This window comes from Armigeres subalbatus, chromosome 3 (genome assembly GCF_024139115.2).
Source record: "Armigeres subalbatus isolate Guangzhou_Male chromosome 3, GZ_Asu_2, whole genome shotgun sequence".
Taxonomy (NCBI): Eukaryota; Metazoa; Arthropoda; class Insecta; order Diptera; family Culicidae; genus Armigeres; species Armigeres subalbatus.
This window is the reverse complement of record NC_085141.1, coordinates 392,734,446-392,753,497: the sequence shown is the minus strand read 5'-3', so window position 1 is coordinate 392,753,497 and position 19,052 is coordinate 392,734,446. Positions and strand designations below refer to the sequence as shown.

Sequence of the window (19,052 nt, the reverse complement as noted above, 5' to 3'; positions counted from 1 at the left end):
ACTAATGGTGCATAAATTGGCATTCTTTCCAGGAAAAGGAATATGGTGGAATAAGATGAAGTGTATTGATTTTGAATATTGTTCGATAACACATTGCTTACTGAGGGATATCTTAGCAATGTTCAACAGCAAGAACAGTGCATGGAGGATAGTTGTTGATTAAAGATTAAAGTTGAAACTTCGATTGTTTAAAGATTCACTTCAAAAATAAATAGGTACTTCGTTGTTCAAATGTATATTTGGACTAAATTGTCGTAAAATTGTTACAGTTGTGACATAAAATCCTATATTGCATACCGAATAAACATTAAGCATGGGTAAATAATAAATATTGTTTAAAAATAATCTATGCTAAAATAAAAGATATATATACAAGTTAAAAATAATAAAAAAAACATGCACGTTTGATAAAATTAGAATATTTGAATGGAATCCAATAAATAATATACCGTCAAATAGAATTAAAAACAAAGTTTGTATAACATGAACACTACACAAAACATAGAAAAACTGCTGCAGAGGACAGAACACGTCTTGTCGCGAGTTGGGAATAGGACTATGAGCAAAAGGGAATTTCGTAAAGAAAGGGTAAGCTACTGGGTACTGTACGATGATAGCGCTCTTTTCCACATCGTACGCCGATCAAGCAATACGTAGTAGAGCTAAAAGTTTATTTATACAGTTTGTGCTGTGAGCTATAATACGCACGTATTTGAGAGTGGAAAAATTGACCTGCGAGAAAACCCCATATCAAATCAGGACCCATTAACCGTAACCTGAAACGGACGCCGAGTCAAGGTCCAAGGAATCGAGCACTTCCAACTAAGCCTTCCTAGTTGTTTACGGAAGTGAAGCCCGTACAGAGGACGAATCCGGGTTACAGACAACCGTTTGACCCACATCGGAAGGCTTTTCGAACCCCCGTTACGTCGAACCCTTGAAGTCAGCTTCACCGAGTGTCTCTCGGTCAGCTGAACACACCGTCCAAAACCTCCTGACGCTAGTTACCCCGCACGTTAGACCCAGCCGCAACCCATGAGGTCTTTCCCAACTTTGCCCCAGTCGATTCGGAGCCGGCCGGCTCCACACACATACACCAAACTATTCTGTAAGTTACACCTACTTCTTCTTCTTCTTCTTATTGGCATTACATCCCCACACTGGGACAGAGCCGCCTCGCAGCTTAGTGTTCATTAAGCACTTCCACAATTATTAACTGCGAGGTTTCTTAGCCAGGTTACCATTTTTGCATTCGTATATCATGAGGCTAGCACGATGATACTTTTATGCCCAGGGAAGTCGAGACAATTTCCAATCCGAAAATTGCCTAGACCGGCACCGGGAATCGAACCCAGCCACCCTCAGCATGGTCTTGCTTTGTAGCCGCGCGTCTTACCGCACGGCTAAGGAGGGCCTCTACACCTACACTTGAATAAAAACCAAATGTTGATTGTAAGTAGTGTACTTCGCTAGTAATACCTTGATTAGCCCCTCGAAAGTAGCCGACTCTGAGAATTGAGAGTTCAAGCTCATATTAGCCGGTGCCCTTAAGGCACGTCCCTGAAAAGTAACAAAATACGATAATTTCTGCAACAAGTAGTAGTGAACAAAACCATGTGCTAGGAATTTAATTTTCATGGCCACAGCACAATACATTTCTTCACTCTTTCGGTAAAACTTTTTGCTATCTGTAAAATCTCATAAGCAACTTTCATTGGTTACCTTTGGAACATTCCTTTGACTTTTTGAATTCACTTTGATATTCACAATTGAGGCCAAGTTTTTTTTTCTCGTCCATTGCTGATTATAGAAACACATCTGTACCATATTTTCTTGAATGCCTATCTATATGGGACAGTTATACAATACGAACAACACGCACTGTTTTCGTACAAGAATTGAAACGATGTTGTAGGAATCCGAGTAGTGGGACACCCGGTTATAATTAAGTAGTAACGTTTTTAACACGTTTTTCGTTCTTTTGTATTCACAGAGCTTCCCGGACATCAGCAACCGCACTGTCGCTCTGCTCTCCATGCCGAAGGGGCGCTACCAGCACTTGAAACGTCTACAACCGCTGCTTGCCAACCAGAGCGAGGACTGTCTTACACTCAACATCTACGTTCCCGGAAGTGGTAAGTTTAGCTTTACGAAAAAAAAATCTATGTGCATCTGATTGAAGTTTACCATTTTTAATTTTAATTTTTAATTCTCGATTTATTTTTTGGGAATATTATAGATCGCACTTTGAGCAGCGATGTCAAATGTTTATCATAATTTATTACTGTTCCAAGTTTCAGCTAAATGATGAACTTGGTGAAATCATCTGTTGAACCACTACTGCAATCATCATGATATGTTTCCGCAATTAACTCAAACTATAACTAACTCAAAAGAAGACCCAAACTACCCAAACGTTGGTTGTTTTCACTCAAAACTGTTGTTTGGGCTAATAACCGAGTTTTGAGTAAAATGACTTTAACAGCACTAGGTAGTTTGCCTTAAATAACGAGATCGAAGTAAGCCTTGCGCGCGGACGGTAGTGTGTTTCATCATGACAGTTTTTTTTCTATCCGTTTCGGCTAAAAACTTCGTGAATTTGGCTGGTCCTAAGCCACCATTTAGTGATGTGATTCTGATCATATTGATGACGCAGAGCAGGTCATGTTCGAATTGATGGCTAATTCTTGATTATTTGAAAACCTTGTGCTGTTTGCTTTGTAATTTTGAAATTTTTGTACGGTCGGTGAGGTTTATGACACTCTGGAATCGGAATCGTTTTCTGGTGAAAGAAACGACGCTAGTATCGAACAATCATCTGGTCGAGAGTGAAATGAAATCCTTTTTTGTGTGCCATAATGTTTCCATTCAAACCTGTTTCAAATCAGGTGGCTTATTTGAATGCGCCAAGGAATAACATTGATTCTACGGTTCTAATTTGGTGAGATCTATCTGATTCATTATCTACGTTCTGGGGGCAAAGCCCATGCTAATTTTGGCTTAGTTCTTGTCAGCGATTAAACAAATCAATTCTATTATAGTCTTTAAGATGCAAGAAATTTTTAACGAAGGAAAGAGCTTTCCGTTCTAATCACCACCGATTGTGTGTCGTTTGTCTCTTTTATCCTCTGCATCCTCTGGTGTGTGTGTGTAAGGTAAACAATTCATATCGCTTGCTTTTCGCTAGTACTAATTGTGCGTTTTCTCTCAATTTTTCGTGACATTATTTGTTTATTACAACACCAACTGGACGTATTTTCATCGCTTCACCGGTGTAACCTGGAGTACAACGACTTCCCACGATTTCTAAGCTATATTCTAAAGAAACAAATTGCAACGCATCATCGATTCGTAGTGCAACAATGGAGTCCATATGTTTTGCTTGTACTCATACTGTAAACAAAACGGATGAAATTATGTGCAACGGATTTTGCAATTCATCGTTTCACCTAAAGTGCGTACAACAGTCCACCGAGATCCGTAACACCATCGGATCCTGCTCGCAGCTATTCTGGATGTGCAAAGCTTGTACAAAAATGATGTCGAATGCTCATTTTCGGCGAGCCATCGCATCCACTAATGATGTTTTGGAAGTGGCGAACGAAAACAAACGAAAGTGCTTGATGAATTAAGGAAGGAAATTGCGCTCAACACAACGAAAATAAATACTATCCTACAACGAACACCACTACAAACACCTCGCAATCCCAGATCGCAGCTACCTACAACGTCGCGAAAACGTCCGCGGCTTCTCATCGACGAACCATCAAACAACGATAATGTTTCCGTCGGTACAAGAGATATCGGTCCGAATGAATCTATTCCGCTCGCTGCTTCCCAACGGGAAGAAAAGTTCTGGCTCTACCTGTCCGGATTCGATCCTCACGCAACAACTCAACAGATCGAAAATTTAGTGAAGGGAATCTCAACATTACCGACGGTGTTGTGGGTGTGGCTAAGCTAGTGCCGAAAGGAAGAACTCTAGACGAACTTACTTTTGTTTCTTTCAAAGTAGGCCTAGATCCACAGCTGAAGGAAATTGCTCTATCTGGATCATCTTGGCAGAAGGGAATTATCTTCCGCCAGTTCGACTTCGGGCACTCGACAACAACACGCACAACTTTTCGCTTCCAATCATCCCCAGGTGAGAGCCATCCACAATAATCACTTTAGTTCATTACGCACCGACAATCGCTCCCCTATGAATGAACAATTAAGACAATCCCGAAATTCGCTACCGCACATTATTCCAACTGTTGTTAACCAGCCGCCTCCGCATGAAACATTGACCGTTTACTATCAGAACGTACGCGGTCTTCGCACAAAAACGAATAGTTTATTCTTGGCTCTATCCGATAGTGATTACGACATCATCGTCTTCACAGAAACGTGGCTCAATGTTGATATTCGAAATTCCGAATTGACATTGAACTACACGATATATCGTTGCGATAGAAATGTAAACACCAGCTGTTACTCGCGCGGCGGTGGCGTACTGATCGGTGTGAGAAATGGATTGCAGAGTTTGTCAGTCAACTCCACCGAAAATGAACAATTAGAACAAATCATCGTCAGAATAACTTTGCCGTATTTGGACTTGCTTATTTGTGCCATCTACCTACCACCCAACAGTGAATTGACTCTGTACCAACAACACGCTGCTTGTGTGCAGAGTCTTCTTGATCTAGCAGGCGATCACAGTCGTGTGTTGGTTATCGGCGATTATAATCTTCCCCATTTGTGCTGGGTGCGAGATGAGGAAATTAACTCACTTCTACCTATCAATGCATCGTCCGAGCAAGAGTTGGCTTTGACTGAGCATATTGTTGGTGGTGGTCTCTACCAAATTAATGATTTGATGAATGATAATAGAAGGATTCTTGATCTGGCGTTTGTCAATGACGATAAGTTTATTGAACTATTAGAACCACCGTCAGCGTTATTAAGAATGGATCATCATCACAAACCTTTCGTGATGAAATTTGAAGTTGAGAGGAATCGCGACGATTTGGATGCTTTAGACCAGTTAGTTTTCGATTTTGGGCAATGCGATTTTGCTTCGCTGAACACATCTATTTCTGGAGTCGACTGGGAAGATTGCTTTGATGGATACAACATCGACGAAGCCGTCAACATATTTTATCAACGTCTTTACTCGATTCTTCGTGATGCTGTTCCATTGAAACGTTTCCGACAAAAAATGACAAAACAACCCTGGTGGAACAACGAACTGCAACGTCTTCGGAATCGCTTGCGCAAAGCTCGGAAACGATATTTTCGGTCGAAATCGGAACAGCATAAAGTTGAGCTACGTGACTTAGAGGGCGAATATAACTCTTTGCGCGCGCAATGCTTTAGCTGCTACATTCGTCGAACCGAGGAGAACATCAAGGACGATCCAAGCACTTTTTGGTCATTTGTTAGGAGCCGGAAGCAGATGAATGGAATTCCTCAGCGTGTCTGCTACAATGGAGTTACAGCTGAAACGTCACTTGATTCAGCAAATTTGTTCTCGTCTTTCTTTCGGAGCGTGTTAAGTGAAAACCGATCACCTTCGTCTGAAGCGTACTTGGACAGTTTGCCGCGTTATGACCTCAACGTTTCGCTATTCAGTTTTTCAACAGATGATGTGCTGAGAAAGCTTCAACAGATGGACAACTCTAAAAGCATCGGACCTGATCGACTTTCACCGTTTTTTATTCTAAACTGCGCTGCCTCGCTGAGCGGTCCCATTTCCATGCTCTACAATCTTTCAATGTCGGAAGGTACGTTCCCGTGTATATGGAAAATGCACAAATCTGGTAGCACTATCGGAAAACACAATGTGGAAAACTATCGGAGTATATCGATCCTGAATTGCTTATCAAAGTTTTCGAGAGCTTGGTCTACGACGCGCTTTACCCGAAGATACATCATATCATTTCTGAATATCAACATGGCTTTGTGAAAAAAAGATCTACCACGACCAATCTCATGTCATTCGTTTCTTCTTTGGTCAATAACCTCGAGAATCGGCAGCAAGTCGACGCCATCTATATTGACTTCACCAAAGCGTTTGATCGAGTGCCGCATTTATTGGCTGTTGATAAATTAGACAGAATGGGCCTACCCACCTGGCTGACTCGTTGGATATATTCCTACCTAATTGAGCGTAAAGCGTACGTGCGCATTAACGGAACCTGCTCGGATTCCTTCGCTATCTCTTCCGGCGTTCCACAAGGAAGTCACCTAGGTCCACTCATATTTGTGCTTTTTGTAAATGATCTTTGCACCACAATTAAATCCCCGAAAGCGATGTTCGCTGATGACTTAAAATTCTTTCGAGTTGTGTCATCATTGGTAGAATGCTGTGCTCTCCAAGCTGACGTCGACGCATTGGTAAACTGGTGCACGCTAAATGGAATGGAAATCAACGTTAAAAAATGCAATGTGATATCATTCAGTAGATCGAGAAGTCCGTCTGTCTTCGATTATAATATGTCTGCCGCCAGTATCACAAGAGTCGGCACCGTCAAGGATCTTGGCGTCCAGCTAGATTCTAGACTCAACTTCAATTTGCACATAACTACAACAACCGCCAAGGCGTATGCAATGCTTGGATTTATAAAACGAAACGCTCAGGAGTTTGAAGATATATACTGCTTGAAATCTCTCTACTGTGCCCTGGTCCGCAGTGCACTGGAATACGCTGTCCTCGTGTGGGCTCCATATCACGTGGTGCAGAGTAATCGGATCGAGCGAATTCAACGAAATTTCATTCGATTTGCGCTTCGTCGACTCCCGTGGAATGACCCCGTCCGCCTTCCACAATATGAGCATCGCTGTGGATTAATTCATCTGTCATCTCTGGCTAGCAGGAGAATCCTTCTTCAACGGTTGTTCGTGTTCGATATCCTGTCTCATAACATTGACTGTCCGACGCTGCTGAGTAATGTCAACATCAACGTTCCAGCGAGATCAACCCGCCATACAGATTTCCTACGTCTTCCAGCACACCGCACCGTTTTTGGGCAAAATAACCCGTTTGATATTTGTTGTCGGCGTTTTAATGAAGTGTATGTTTATTTTAATTATAATATGACCAAGTGTGTGTTTAAAAGTAGTATAACTAGTTAGTAGTATCTGTCTGTACGATTAGTTCGAAGACAAGTAATAAATAAATAAAATAAATAAAAGTATCAGTGCAACTCTCAGCGATAACCCTACTACTCTCAGTGACTGTTTGCCAATTTTCTTTCCTCCTTAAATGTACGATCCGAAAGAATGAGATACTTTTTCATAGCAATCAATTTGTTACTATTTGTTGTATTTGTTACTACGTTTATAGCAGCTACAAGTTACATATAAAACAATTTCTACATTATTTGGCAATTTTGTTTATGGGAAGCATGTGTTTGTCCATCTCGTACAGAACCCATGCATATTCATTAGGCAAAGATCATCGCTATCGCTCAAAAATCATGTTAAAATTCGCATCTGTATTTTTTGTTGACAAAAATTATGGTTTTTATCTTTGCCGAAGTTTCTTCTGTAACCAATAAGGGAAGTGACTATTGACATATATTGGTAGGTGGGTGGGGCATTTTTTTTCTCGTTTCAGAGAGCGAGTATTGGCGCTTAAACCTAGGCTAATTAGCCAGGGCAAGTCTAATACCTTGTCCCACCCCAAGAAAAAGCAACACTATGGAGAACGGAACGACGTAAATTCCTTAGCATTGTCACTCCCAACGTCTGTACAAACTTATATCATTTGCTTATGATGATATTCCTTAACTATATTCCCTACGAACCATCCAACTCTATGAGGGCGTCGATGAGTAGTAGTAAAATTCTTCTTTATTTAATAATTTTCTGTTCTACAATTATTATTTTTCTACATATACAGTGTTCGGCCGGCTTGGCCCTCCAACTTCAATTTTAAATTTTTATGTTTACATTGTTATTTAAGTGTTTATATGATATACTGTTAATATGACGGCCTTTAGGAGGCGCTGGTGCGTGTGTTTTTTTTTTCAATTTGTTAACCTAACTACTATGTACACTAATAATTACAATAAAAATTTGATAACCTAGATTGGAACTAGCGCCCTAATTGAAGCCTGATCCGAATGCAAGCAACGGACCCTAAACTTTTCTTTACACTCACCAAAGCGTTCATGTAAGGTTTTTATTCCGGCCAGACGGTGAACCTCGGATGTTCTTGTCCTGGGAGGGGTGTTGAGGATCATCCTCAGGAATTTGTTTTGGACCCGTTGAAGTTTGAGGTGGTGGGTTTTAGCGCAGCTCTCCCAGACAGGCATGCCGTATTCGATCACAGGGAGGATGATTTGCTTGTAGACAGCAAGCTTATTTTTCAGGAACAATGACGACCGGCGGTTGATCAAAGGGTACAGTAGTTTCAACAAGACGTTACACTTTGTCACCGTTTTGTCAACCTGCTGCCTGAAAATAAGCTTGCTGTCGAGGGTCAAGCCAAGGTAGTCGGCCTCATTGGCCCATTCCACAGTCGTGCCATTGAGGATGATTTTACAGTCCCCAGGCGGAACTAGTTTAGGGGATTTGGAGTGGGGGAAAATGATGACCTGGGTCTTCGCCGCGTTGATACAGATCTTCCAGCTGGTGAGGTACTCTGTCAGGGCATCCAGGCCTCGTTGGAGTTTTGCCACTAGCGCTCTGATCACTCTACCGTTGTAGACGATGGATGTGTCATCTGCGAACAGAGACAGAATGCCGCCTTCTGGAGGTTCTGGCATGTCGGAGGTGAACAGATTGAAAAGCAGGGGCCCGAGGATACTGCCCTGGGGAACGCCTGCGACAATGTTGTGCGCATTGGAACACGCTCCGCTGATTGAGACCCGGAATGTCCTTGCCGACAGGTAATTGTTGATGATTTTCACCAGGTAGCTGGGAAGATTGTAGCGTTGTAGTTTGTACACCAGGCCATCATGCCATACATTGTCAAATGCCTTCTCGACATCGAGTAAGGCCATGGCGGATGTTTTCGAGACAAACTTGTTCCGTCTGAGGACGTTGGTAACTCGGGTCAGTTGGTGTACAGTTGACCGACCGCGTCGGAAACCAAACTGTTCCTCGAGCAAGATGTTGAGATTTTCGGCAGACTCAAGTAACCGGTGATGAATAGCTTTTTCAAATAGCTTGGATAATCCTGAGAGAAGGCTGATGGGACGATAGCTTTTGGGTGAGGAAGGATCCTTCCCAGGCTTCCGGATGGGGATGACTTTCGCTGACTTCCAGGACGATGGGAAGTAGCTGAGCCGGAGACACTGATTAAAGATCAGCGAGAGGTGCTCAAAGAACGGAGCACTCATGTGTTTGAGCTCGAGATTCAGGATGCTGTCGAAGCCTGGGGCCTTCATGTTCTTCGACGATTTGATATAGGCCGTCAATTCGCCAGCTGAGATCTCCAACTCCTCCGAGAAGTCGTTGGGAATCAAATGGATGTTGTTAACATGCTCGTTGACGGCTGCTTCGTGTGGACTGACGATGTTCTGCCCAAGATTGTGTGAGCTGACGAAGTGACGACCTATTTCAGCGACCTTCTCTGCAGGAGTTATCAAGCGATCCTTAGAGCCATTGTTGTCTAGTGGGATCAAAGGTGGAATGGTCCGAGGCTTGGATTTTAGAATTTTGGTCATTTTCCAGAACGGCTTAGCATAATCTGGGAGAGTGCGGATCTTATTCGAGAAATCGTTATTTTTGAAGTCCACCATTCTGGCCTTGATAATTTTTGTGATTCGATTGCAGCGTGCCTTAAGCTCAGGCAGTCCAGTACGCTGAAACTGCCTGCGAGTGACATTCCGCAATCGAAGGCGTCGGTGAGTCACTGGCCTCTCGTTAAGTAGATGTCATATCATCATTTCCTTTCTTTCCCTAGTAACGGAGAAGATGGGCGTGGCCGGCAATGGTAGCCTTCGTGCTTTATCATTTTGGACCTCCAATTGGGTTGCTATTATATCCCAATAAGCAATTGGGGTAAGAAAGTTGAAGAATATGCATACTCCGTTACCACGCAACGCAACGCAACTAGGTAGTTTGCCTTAAATAACATGCAACCAATTTACCCAAAGCTAAGTTTAATTTACCCAAAGCGAACAACTCCAAATTGAGAATATTGAATATACTCAAATTTGGGTTATTGGGCCGAAAAACCTTTGTGAGGTGCTTGCAGCTTGCTCTAGTTTTGCCAACGATCATGCGAAAGAAAGAGGAAACTACCAAAATTTTGAGTAAATTTTGTTTCGATATTCTCATCAGTAAGTATTTTGAATTCATATTTTGGAGATGAGCGAAGAAAGAAAAATAGCACCAGATGTTACTTGCCAATTCTCTGCTCAACATCAGGGAAGGGAGATCAGACCTAGAAGACCTAGAGAATAAATGATCCGTAGTTTTGATGCCCTTCATTTATTCGTACCGGAAGTCCTGTTGCCAACACAGTAACTGACTGGTAGATAATGCTTCTGACAGTGTATTCTCGAAGATTAAATGAAAACACGGGTTCACGAGAATATAATATTCTTGGCAGAAAATTAACAACATATGAATTGAGGTTTGCTAAACATGGCAACTACACGGATATAGTTACCAAATTTGTTGGCTGCTGGTATCTGTGCTGACCACTGCACTAGTTGATTGCATTCAATTTATAAGAGGACAAAAGTTGATAAGAGATTTAAGGTGTGAAACACTTCATGACATGAAGTTATTTGGTCGAATTCCATTTAAACAAAAGGGTCATTTGGCCGAACGCCATTTGGCCGAAAAGTCCCAATTTATTATCTTATTGAGTGAAGTGGGAAGAGAAATGTTCGAAGTGTAAAGTGAGAATTAAGGATTGACAAATGGGATGAGTTCGAAGTCAGTACAGAGTAGTTAGACGTGAGAAATTGAAGTGAGTACTGAGTAGTGAGTTGTCTGCACTAACAAATGAGAATGATTAGTGAGAAATGAGAATTGAAAAGTGACTTGTGAATGTTGAGAAGTCAGATGTAATAGTTGTTGAGTGTGTTAGGAAGTGAGTAGTGAGGAAAAAAAGAAGCATAGGTGAGAAGTGTGAAATTATTGAGAAGTGGAATGCGAGATGTTTAGAAATGAGAAGTGAATGGTGAGATATAAGACAGAATAAAGAAGACAGAGAAAGGAAGAAAAAAGATGAAAAAATAACAGAAAGAGTAAGGAAAAAGAAAAGAGAAAGAATAAGGATAAAGGAAAAAGGAAGATAGAAGAAGGAATATGGAAAAAGAAAGGGAAAAAAATGTGTAGATAGAAAAAAAAAGTAAGAAGAAAGAAGAGAAGAAAAAGAAAAAAGAAAGGAGGAAAGAGAAAGAATGTGGATGAAGAAAAAAAAGAGAGGAAGAATAAGACTGAAGGAAGAAGGGAAGAGAAAGAACAAAGATATAGGAAGAAGAGAACAGAAAAAAAAAATTGATGAACGAAATAAGGAGAAGAAAGAAGAAAGAAGGGATTATCACATCCCTTCTCTCACTTGTCACACCTCACTTCTCACCCCTCGGTCCTCACTTATTTCTTTTCCTTTCTTACTTCTATCTTTTCACTTCTCACTACGCCCTTCGTATTTCTTACTACTCACTTCTCACTTTTCACTTCACAATTCTTACATCTTACTTCTTAGTTCCCACTGCTCACTATTCACTTCTCACTTCAAATTAATCACTTCTAACTTCTCTTTTCTCACTTTTCACTTTTTTTTCTCATTTCTCACTCTTCACTTCTCAGTATTTACTTCGACCTTTTCACTTTTTACTTCTCACTTCTCAATTCCAACTGCACAGTTGTCACTTTTCATTTCTTTTTTTCCACTTTCTCTATTTTTACTCCTCACTTTAAACTTATCACTCCTCACTCCTTACTCCTAACTTTTCACTTGATTTCACTTCTAATTTCTCAATTCACTTCCTTTTTCTCACATCTTATTTCTTATTCCAATGTCTCACTACTCTCTTCTAATTACGTACTCTACACAAATAGTTTTCTTTTCAACTGTTCGGTCAAATGGCATTCGGCTAAATAACCCATTCCACAATGGGTTTTTTTTCCTGAAAAAAGGCATTGAATTCAATATCTCAGGAATCCACTGTTTTTATATCAAAAGATAGGTTTTTCGATAGGGAATTTGATACTCTGTTGTTTGTGCACGGCACACATCTATTTTTGGAAATTTGGTAAAAAAAACGTTGTTTTTTCTTTATTTTTACCCATTATATATTTTTTATTGGCTGATTTGACATACACCCAGGTTTTTTTTTACACGGTTCGGTTTTGGTTGTTTAAGACCTTCAGCGTCAATGAAACAATGAGTTAATCCCACGAAAAAATTCACAAAAAATCAAAGAAAATTCAGAGGGTATTTTCAAAGCTGTGAAAGTTCAGGTTAACCGAGAAATTAATGAAATCCAACCGCGTAAAAAAAAACCTGGGTGTAGTTAATCTTTATCAATTTTCAATCAACAGGTTCCAATCGAAAGCTGTTATGTCCCTTCATCATCCAGATGTATTAGTTTCAATTTGCACTTACCGCTCTTGAGGTGCAATTGAATTATATGCGTGGAATTATATGCAATGAAAGTATAGAAATCAACTATTTCAAGATTTCTTTGGACTAAATTTTATGAAATAAAAAATGATTTTCATGAGGAACCTAATAACTATATGCTTATTTCTGGCATGCACATGTTTGTGGCTGTTTAAAAAAACAGAGCTGTTACCCTATTTCCACTTATTAACTCCCAAAAGACCAAGGTCTTCCGGACGATCAATTTTGAAATTGAATATAACTCTGTATGCTTTTAACGGATCAATGTGAAATTTTGCGACAAGGGCCAGTTTTTATCGTAGTTTCGATTTCGAGTAGTGTCCAGATTCCGGATGGTTCTGGAGTTATTCCAGATTCTGTTAGGGTACCTACGATTTTGCGTTTGGGGTATTTCGACGGAAACTTTGTATTATATGGAACTTTTCTCAAACTTTACCTCATAACAAAGCTACACATAACACGGTTCTAAAAGTGAAAGATCTCATTGGCCACTCCCGGATTATCACGCAGTTCCCCATGGGAACTTGTAGGATGGAAGAATTTTATTTCCAGGCCAAAACAGATCATGTGACAACTCATTCTTCATGATTTCTTATGAATAAACATCTAATGAGGCTGTAAAATACAATAGAATTTAATTCCCATTCCTGGACCTCTACAGGGTGCACCAGGGAAACGTCTTAGGGTGCATATTACCATTTGCAGACCAAAAAGTTTCATGCGATAGCTTATTATTCACGCTTTTGGCGTTTTTTTTTTGTAAATGGCGGAAGTATTCCGGAAGTTTCATGTGAGGTGTGCCCCAATCCGAATATCGTCATAATTTAGAAACGCCGCGTCACGCCGGAAACCATTTTGGGGGCGATGGAGTGTATCAGCATCATGGTTTTTGAATATATTTTTTCGAATTTCTTCAATATTTTTTCTGATTTTTTTCACGATGTTTTCAAGGTATCGAACTGGAGATGGAGAATCTTTCAAATTTCGCCAGATAAATCTCATCATCAGGATTTTTTTATTGTCCACGGGAAATACTTCGAAATTTCCAGCGCTTTGGAATTAGTCCATAGAAAATCGCCGGATATTCCACAAATATTGTTTCTTAAAACAGAAGGGTTATTTGGCTGAAAGCCATTTGGCTGAGTCGTTGGCGATTTCTATTTGGCCGAATTGAATATCGAAAACCGGTAATTTAATATCGAGCCGGTAATTTGGCCGAAAAAGTCGTTGGCCGAATAAGTCATTTGGACGAATTGCCAATTGTTTGGCCAAATTGGTCGTTTTGCTGTTTTGCAGGGAGGGCAAATTGACCGAACGGGTCATACTGTCGAAAATGTCATTGGCTGAAATATCACCAAATGGCTTTTTCAGCCAAAAGACCATTTAAAAAAAGGGCTTCTATGACTAATTACTTTTATAGCCGAACGACATTTACGGATAAATAAAATTTTCTATCAGATGGGCATCGGCCTGATAGCTTGTTCTGTACAACAACTTTCAGTCAAACGGCCCTTTTGTCGTTTTGGCCGAAAGTTGTTCGGCGTAAGCCATTTGTTCGAATGCCATTTGGCCGAATAACACGTTAATCCGAAAGTCATCTAGTCGAATTCAATTTTGCTGAAATGAACGTTTGGCCGAAACGGTTATTAGGTCGAAAATGGTTTGGCCGAAAATGTTATTTATTCGAAGCTAACAAACAGTCGAAAGGGACATACGTATGTTAGAGAGTTCACCCCGGGACAACCCGAGACCAAAAATCCCGGGATTTACGAAATATTGGAATTTTCCGAATCCCGGGAATCTTTTCTTACAATCCTGAAAATCCCGGGATTACCGGGACAATTATAAATCACTCATAAAGATAAAAAAAAAAAACAAATAACTGTGTTCAAATTTGCTTGAAATGTATCAGTGACTTTTTGTCTACAGTAAATATAAGTCGATTTCTACACCCGAACAGTTTAATATACCGGATTTTATGGAAATCTGGTTGAGTGTCCCGACTATATATTTCCTCGATCTCAGCAAATTGTCCAAAGAAGCAAACGCTAAACTCTGGGAGACCGTCAGTGCATTTGCAGAGTTGTTGTTTTCAAATCCAATCTGCGCTTAATTCATATACAATCTGAAACTCAGAATGTCGAAAAAAAAATATGGCAAAACATACTTTTGCATATAAACAATAAAGACGGATCCATAAAAAATTAAAAACGATCCCTAAATAACATCTGAATGTTCCATAAAACGCTACCATAAATCCATAAAATAGTTCAGGAGATTCCATAAAGAATAATTTTTCGATCCATAACTAAGCTAAAATTTAGCAATTAATAGGGAAATACGTTCCATTAACAAGAAAAACAATACAATTCTTGCTATTTTCCCATGAACGTATGACAAATGATCCATAAATCTTTGGAAAATGATCCATAAAAAAAACTATATTTTGATCCAGAAAACTTCAAATTTGCGCATTTTTTATCGTTATGATGATCCATAATTTCAGTAATATGATCCATAATTTTAGTCATATGATCCATAATTCTGGCCATTTGATCCATAACTTTGTTCAAATGATCCATAGTTTTGGCGATATGATCCATAAATTTTGATAAATGATCCATAGATTTCAAAAAATGTGTGGATCAATTAATATAGTTTCATTGGCCTTCTTTCCAAGCATTATGGATCACATTATAAAAATTATGGATCACATAAACAAAATTATGGATCATATTACTGAAATTATGGATCATCAAAATTGCGCAAAATTGATATTTTATGGATCAGAATATAGTTTTTATGGATCATTTTTCAAAGATTTGTGGATCATAAAATTATTCTTTATGGAATCTCCCGAACTATTTTATGGATTTATGGTAGCGTTTTACGGAACAATCAGATGTTATTTACGGATCGTTTTTCATTTTTTAATGGATCGTTTTTGCACATTGAACGGTGCAAAGTAATGGCTGCCAAAAAATATAGCGTTGGTAAATTACCTCGACCAAGAGAATATCGAGTAAAGGAGGTATCGACTTACGGAGGGAACGCAGTATGCTGGATTGAAGAGATATTGTATTTCATCGAGTAAAGGAAAATATCAAGTTACAGAATATCAAGTTAGGGAGAGTTCACTGTAGTTCATTTTCAATGCATCTACACACAAATAAATTTAGTTACTTGTCTTACATTTAGTAAGGGCGCGTGCAGTGATGGGTATGATACTCGGACATGAACAGGTCGGAAGGTGGTGGTTGCATTTCGAGAAACCCCCACTACTACGTCAGTTCGGCGACCGATGGAAACCAAACAGCTTTGAAAAATGTCAAGCTGAACTCATCAAGATGTTCCTGGAAAAGCTGGGAATCAGGGAACTAGAGCAGATACTGGAGGAGTGAAAGGAACGGGTCTTGTGCTTAAGCTTATGTAGGTTTCCTCCTTCAACTCAAAGTTACGTGCCATAATATCAATGGCACCGAATCAGCGAAGTCGCTGAATGGTCATTGTATAGTTAGTGTCAATTCGTGCCCTTTGTATCCCTCCTCCGGAGCGATGGTAAATAGCAAGCATGATAACAATTGTAACCAGTGGTGTGTTGATCTGTCTAAGACCTTTGAGATTTTCGTGTTTTTGTGTTTCGCAATATAGAGTGTTGTACAAAAATAACAAGAAACTGTTTAAACATGTATACTGGACACCACCCAACACCCACTATGCAGAACGCAACCACAGCACGATAGTTCTGCCGCCAGACGCCACAAAAAAGGATATGGATAATCAGACATTGTGGGTGGTAAAATCGAGGAAACCATGGGACATTAGCTAGATGGGTAGATGAGTTCCTGCTTATTGTTGAGTGACTTAACCAGCATCCCAAGAACCATTAGTTCGCAACTTTTGTATAAGAAGGACGTGAAATCGACTACCAGTCCCAATAAAGGAAATTGCTGGAGCTATTTTAAAGCAATAGCGAGCGAGAAAATCGGAAGAGAATATTGGGAATCATCAAGGTAATACCATCACTAATCTGCTCCTCGATCATCCACCGCCATCATTAACCGGCAAAAACTCACCCCATCACCATCCAGGACCCAGGTGTTTTACCGTTGGAATTGAAGCCGGCGTTAACGACGTGGTCGTTCCTGGAACCACCAACCTGGACAACGCGTGGAAATCCGCAGTGTCGTTCCGTTGACGTCCTGTGTCTGATCAACCTTGTAGCTACCCCCAGAGCTACAAGCCAGCCGACAGTGTTCAGTGGCCATTTTGTAGCAGTCTGGTCTAACGGCAGGAAGAAACGAGGAGTAGGTGGAACGGTGGTTCGAGAAACGGGGCCCCGCCGACGTGTGACCGTAACGAAGTGGGTAGATAGGGTAGATAGAGAGTAGAGGTAGAAGATAGGACATAAGAAAGTGGGAAAACTAGTACCTGTATGCGAAGACGTTAATAAAGTTGGAGTGTGTTCAGGAAAAGTATTTGATTGTTTTCTTGGCCGCGATAATCAAGCGCCTATGCCGACCCTGAGGCATTTAAAAAAGGGGGGTCTCGTTGGTGCTGGGCAGGGATCGCCCCATTAGTTACACAATCATCGCGCCGTAACGTTCCCCTTCTTGTTTTTCAAAGTGGTACGAGATTTTTTTTCAAGATCCCAATTCCGTTGTACTGTTGTACATTTCATTTTCATTTATTTAGTCTACATCTAAACAGATAATACTGAATCAACAATTTGACGCCACAATACACGGTTCGAGGCCGCATCTCTCCATCCTCGAATACGCCCCACGCTCGCCAAGTCGTTCTGCACCTGGCCTGCCCATCTCGCTCACTGCGCTCCACGTTGTCTCGTACCTGCCGGATCGGAAGCGAACACCATCTTTGCAGGGTTGCTGTCCGGCATTCTTGCAACATGCCCTGTCCATCGTACCCTTCCGGCTTTAGCTACCTTCTGGATACTGGGATCGCCGTAGAGCTGGGCGAGCTCATGGTTCATTCTTCGCCGCCACACACCGTCTTCTTGCACACCGCCAAAGATGGTCCTCTCCTAAGCACCCGTCTCTCGAATACTTCGAGTGCTTGCAAGTCCTCCTCGAGCATTGTCCATGTTTCATGTCCGTAGAGGACAACCGGTCTTATAAGCGTCTTGTACATGACACATTTGGTGCGGTGGCGAATCTTTTTTGACCGCAGTTTCTTCTGGAGCCCGTAGTAGGCCCGACTTCCACAGATGATGCGACTTCGTATTTCACGACTGACATTGTTATCAGCCGTTTGCAAGGATCCGAGGTAGACGAATTCCTCGACCACCTCGAAGGTATCCCCGTCTATCGTAACACTGCTTCCCAGGTGGGCCCTGTCGCGCTCGGTTCCGCCCACAAGCATGTACTTTGTCTTTGACGCATTCACCACCAGACCAACTTTTGTTGCTTCACGTTGCAGGCGGGTGTACAGTTCTGCCACCTTTGCAACTGTTCGGCCGATAATGTCCATGTCATCCGCGAAGCAAATAAATTGACTGGATCTGTTGAAAATCGTACCCCGGCTGTTACACCCGGCTCTCCGCATGACACCTTCTAGCGCAATGTTGAACAACAGGCACGAAAGTCCATCACCTTGTCTTAGTCCCCGGTGCGTTTCGAACGAACTGTTGTACACGTAAGTTAAATAATAGTATTGAAATTGCCGATTCGTTCGGTCCCGTATATGGAAAAGATTTTAAAACGATCCTTGACCTGAACAAAAGCCTTACCCGCCAGCTCCGGGCTTCTCAACTCTACACCTTTGGTACCAAGGTGAAGCTTTATTACATTGGAAACATAAAGTTACGAATAAAGTCCAAGAGATTATAGAAGAAAAATAACTCAACTACATATTACATTCTTCTGGTTTATGGTCTACATACGCGCAACAATGTGAAGCATTGTTATCTCGAAATTGAACAACCCCAAACAAACCCCAAAAGCTTAAACCTGTCGTACTCGTCAAACAAGGACAAAGCGAAATCTCCACGAGACAATCGACCCAGTTTTACACGTTGACCGCCTCCATCATCACGGCGGTGACCTAACCCTAACCCCTAATGGACACAATGAACGGTGTTGCGTTTTGCAAGTACACAAGCCAACAGATCGAAAGTTTCCATTTTATGACACAAAATAAACATATAAATTTTACAGCTGGAATCCGATGCAAACCCACCACACCACCATCGCATCGACCACGACGAAGCTGATGTCTGCTGGAACTGTTACAAGGATGGTTCACTGGACCAATAAACGAACGATGCACGGTGATTCAAAATGTTCAAAACCAAGAACTTCTTTGAAGTTCTCGAATGGAATCTGCACAGCTGCGCAATAATTTAATTTACATAATTCGGAGGCAAGCGGTTTTTAAATGCAAAATAAATAATAGGGACACGGCAGGTATTTACGTCCATCGTCGTAGGGGCTAAAACCAACGAAAGCAACGTACATTT

The 19,052-nt window shown here is 41.0% G+C and overlaps 1 protein-coding gene across 1 annotated transcript in view; it reads left to right on the top strand.

The window, feature by feature from the left end:
• Positions 1–19,052, top strand: part of LOC134226794 (neuroligin-3-like) — a 295,936-nt gene that overhangs the window by 29,540 nt on the left and 247,344 nt on the right. The window contains exons 3-4 of the mRNA XM_062707784.1: positions 1,994–2,132; positions 8,213–8,216. Of these exons, the coding sequence (XP_062563768.1) occupies positions 1,994–2,132; positions 8,213–8,216 (143 nt within the window). The remainder of the gene's footprint in view (positions 1–1,993; positions 2,133–8,212; positions 8,217–19,052) is intronic.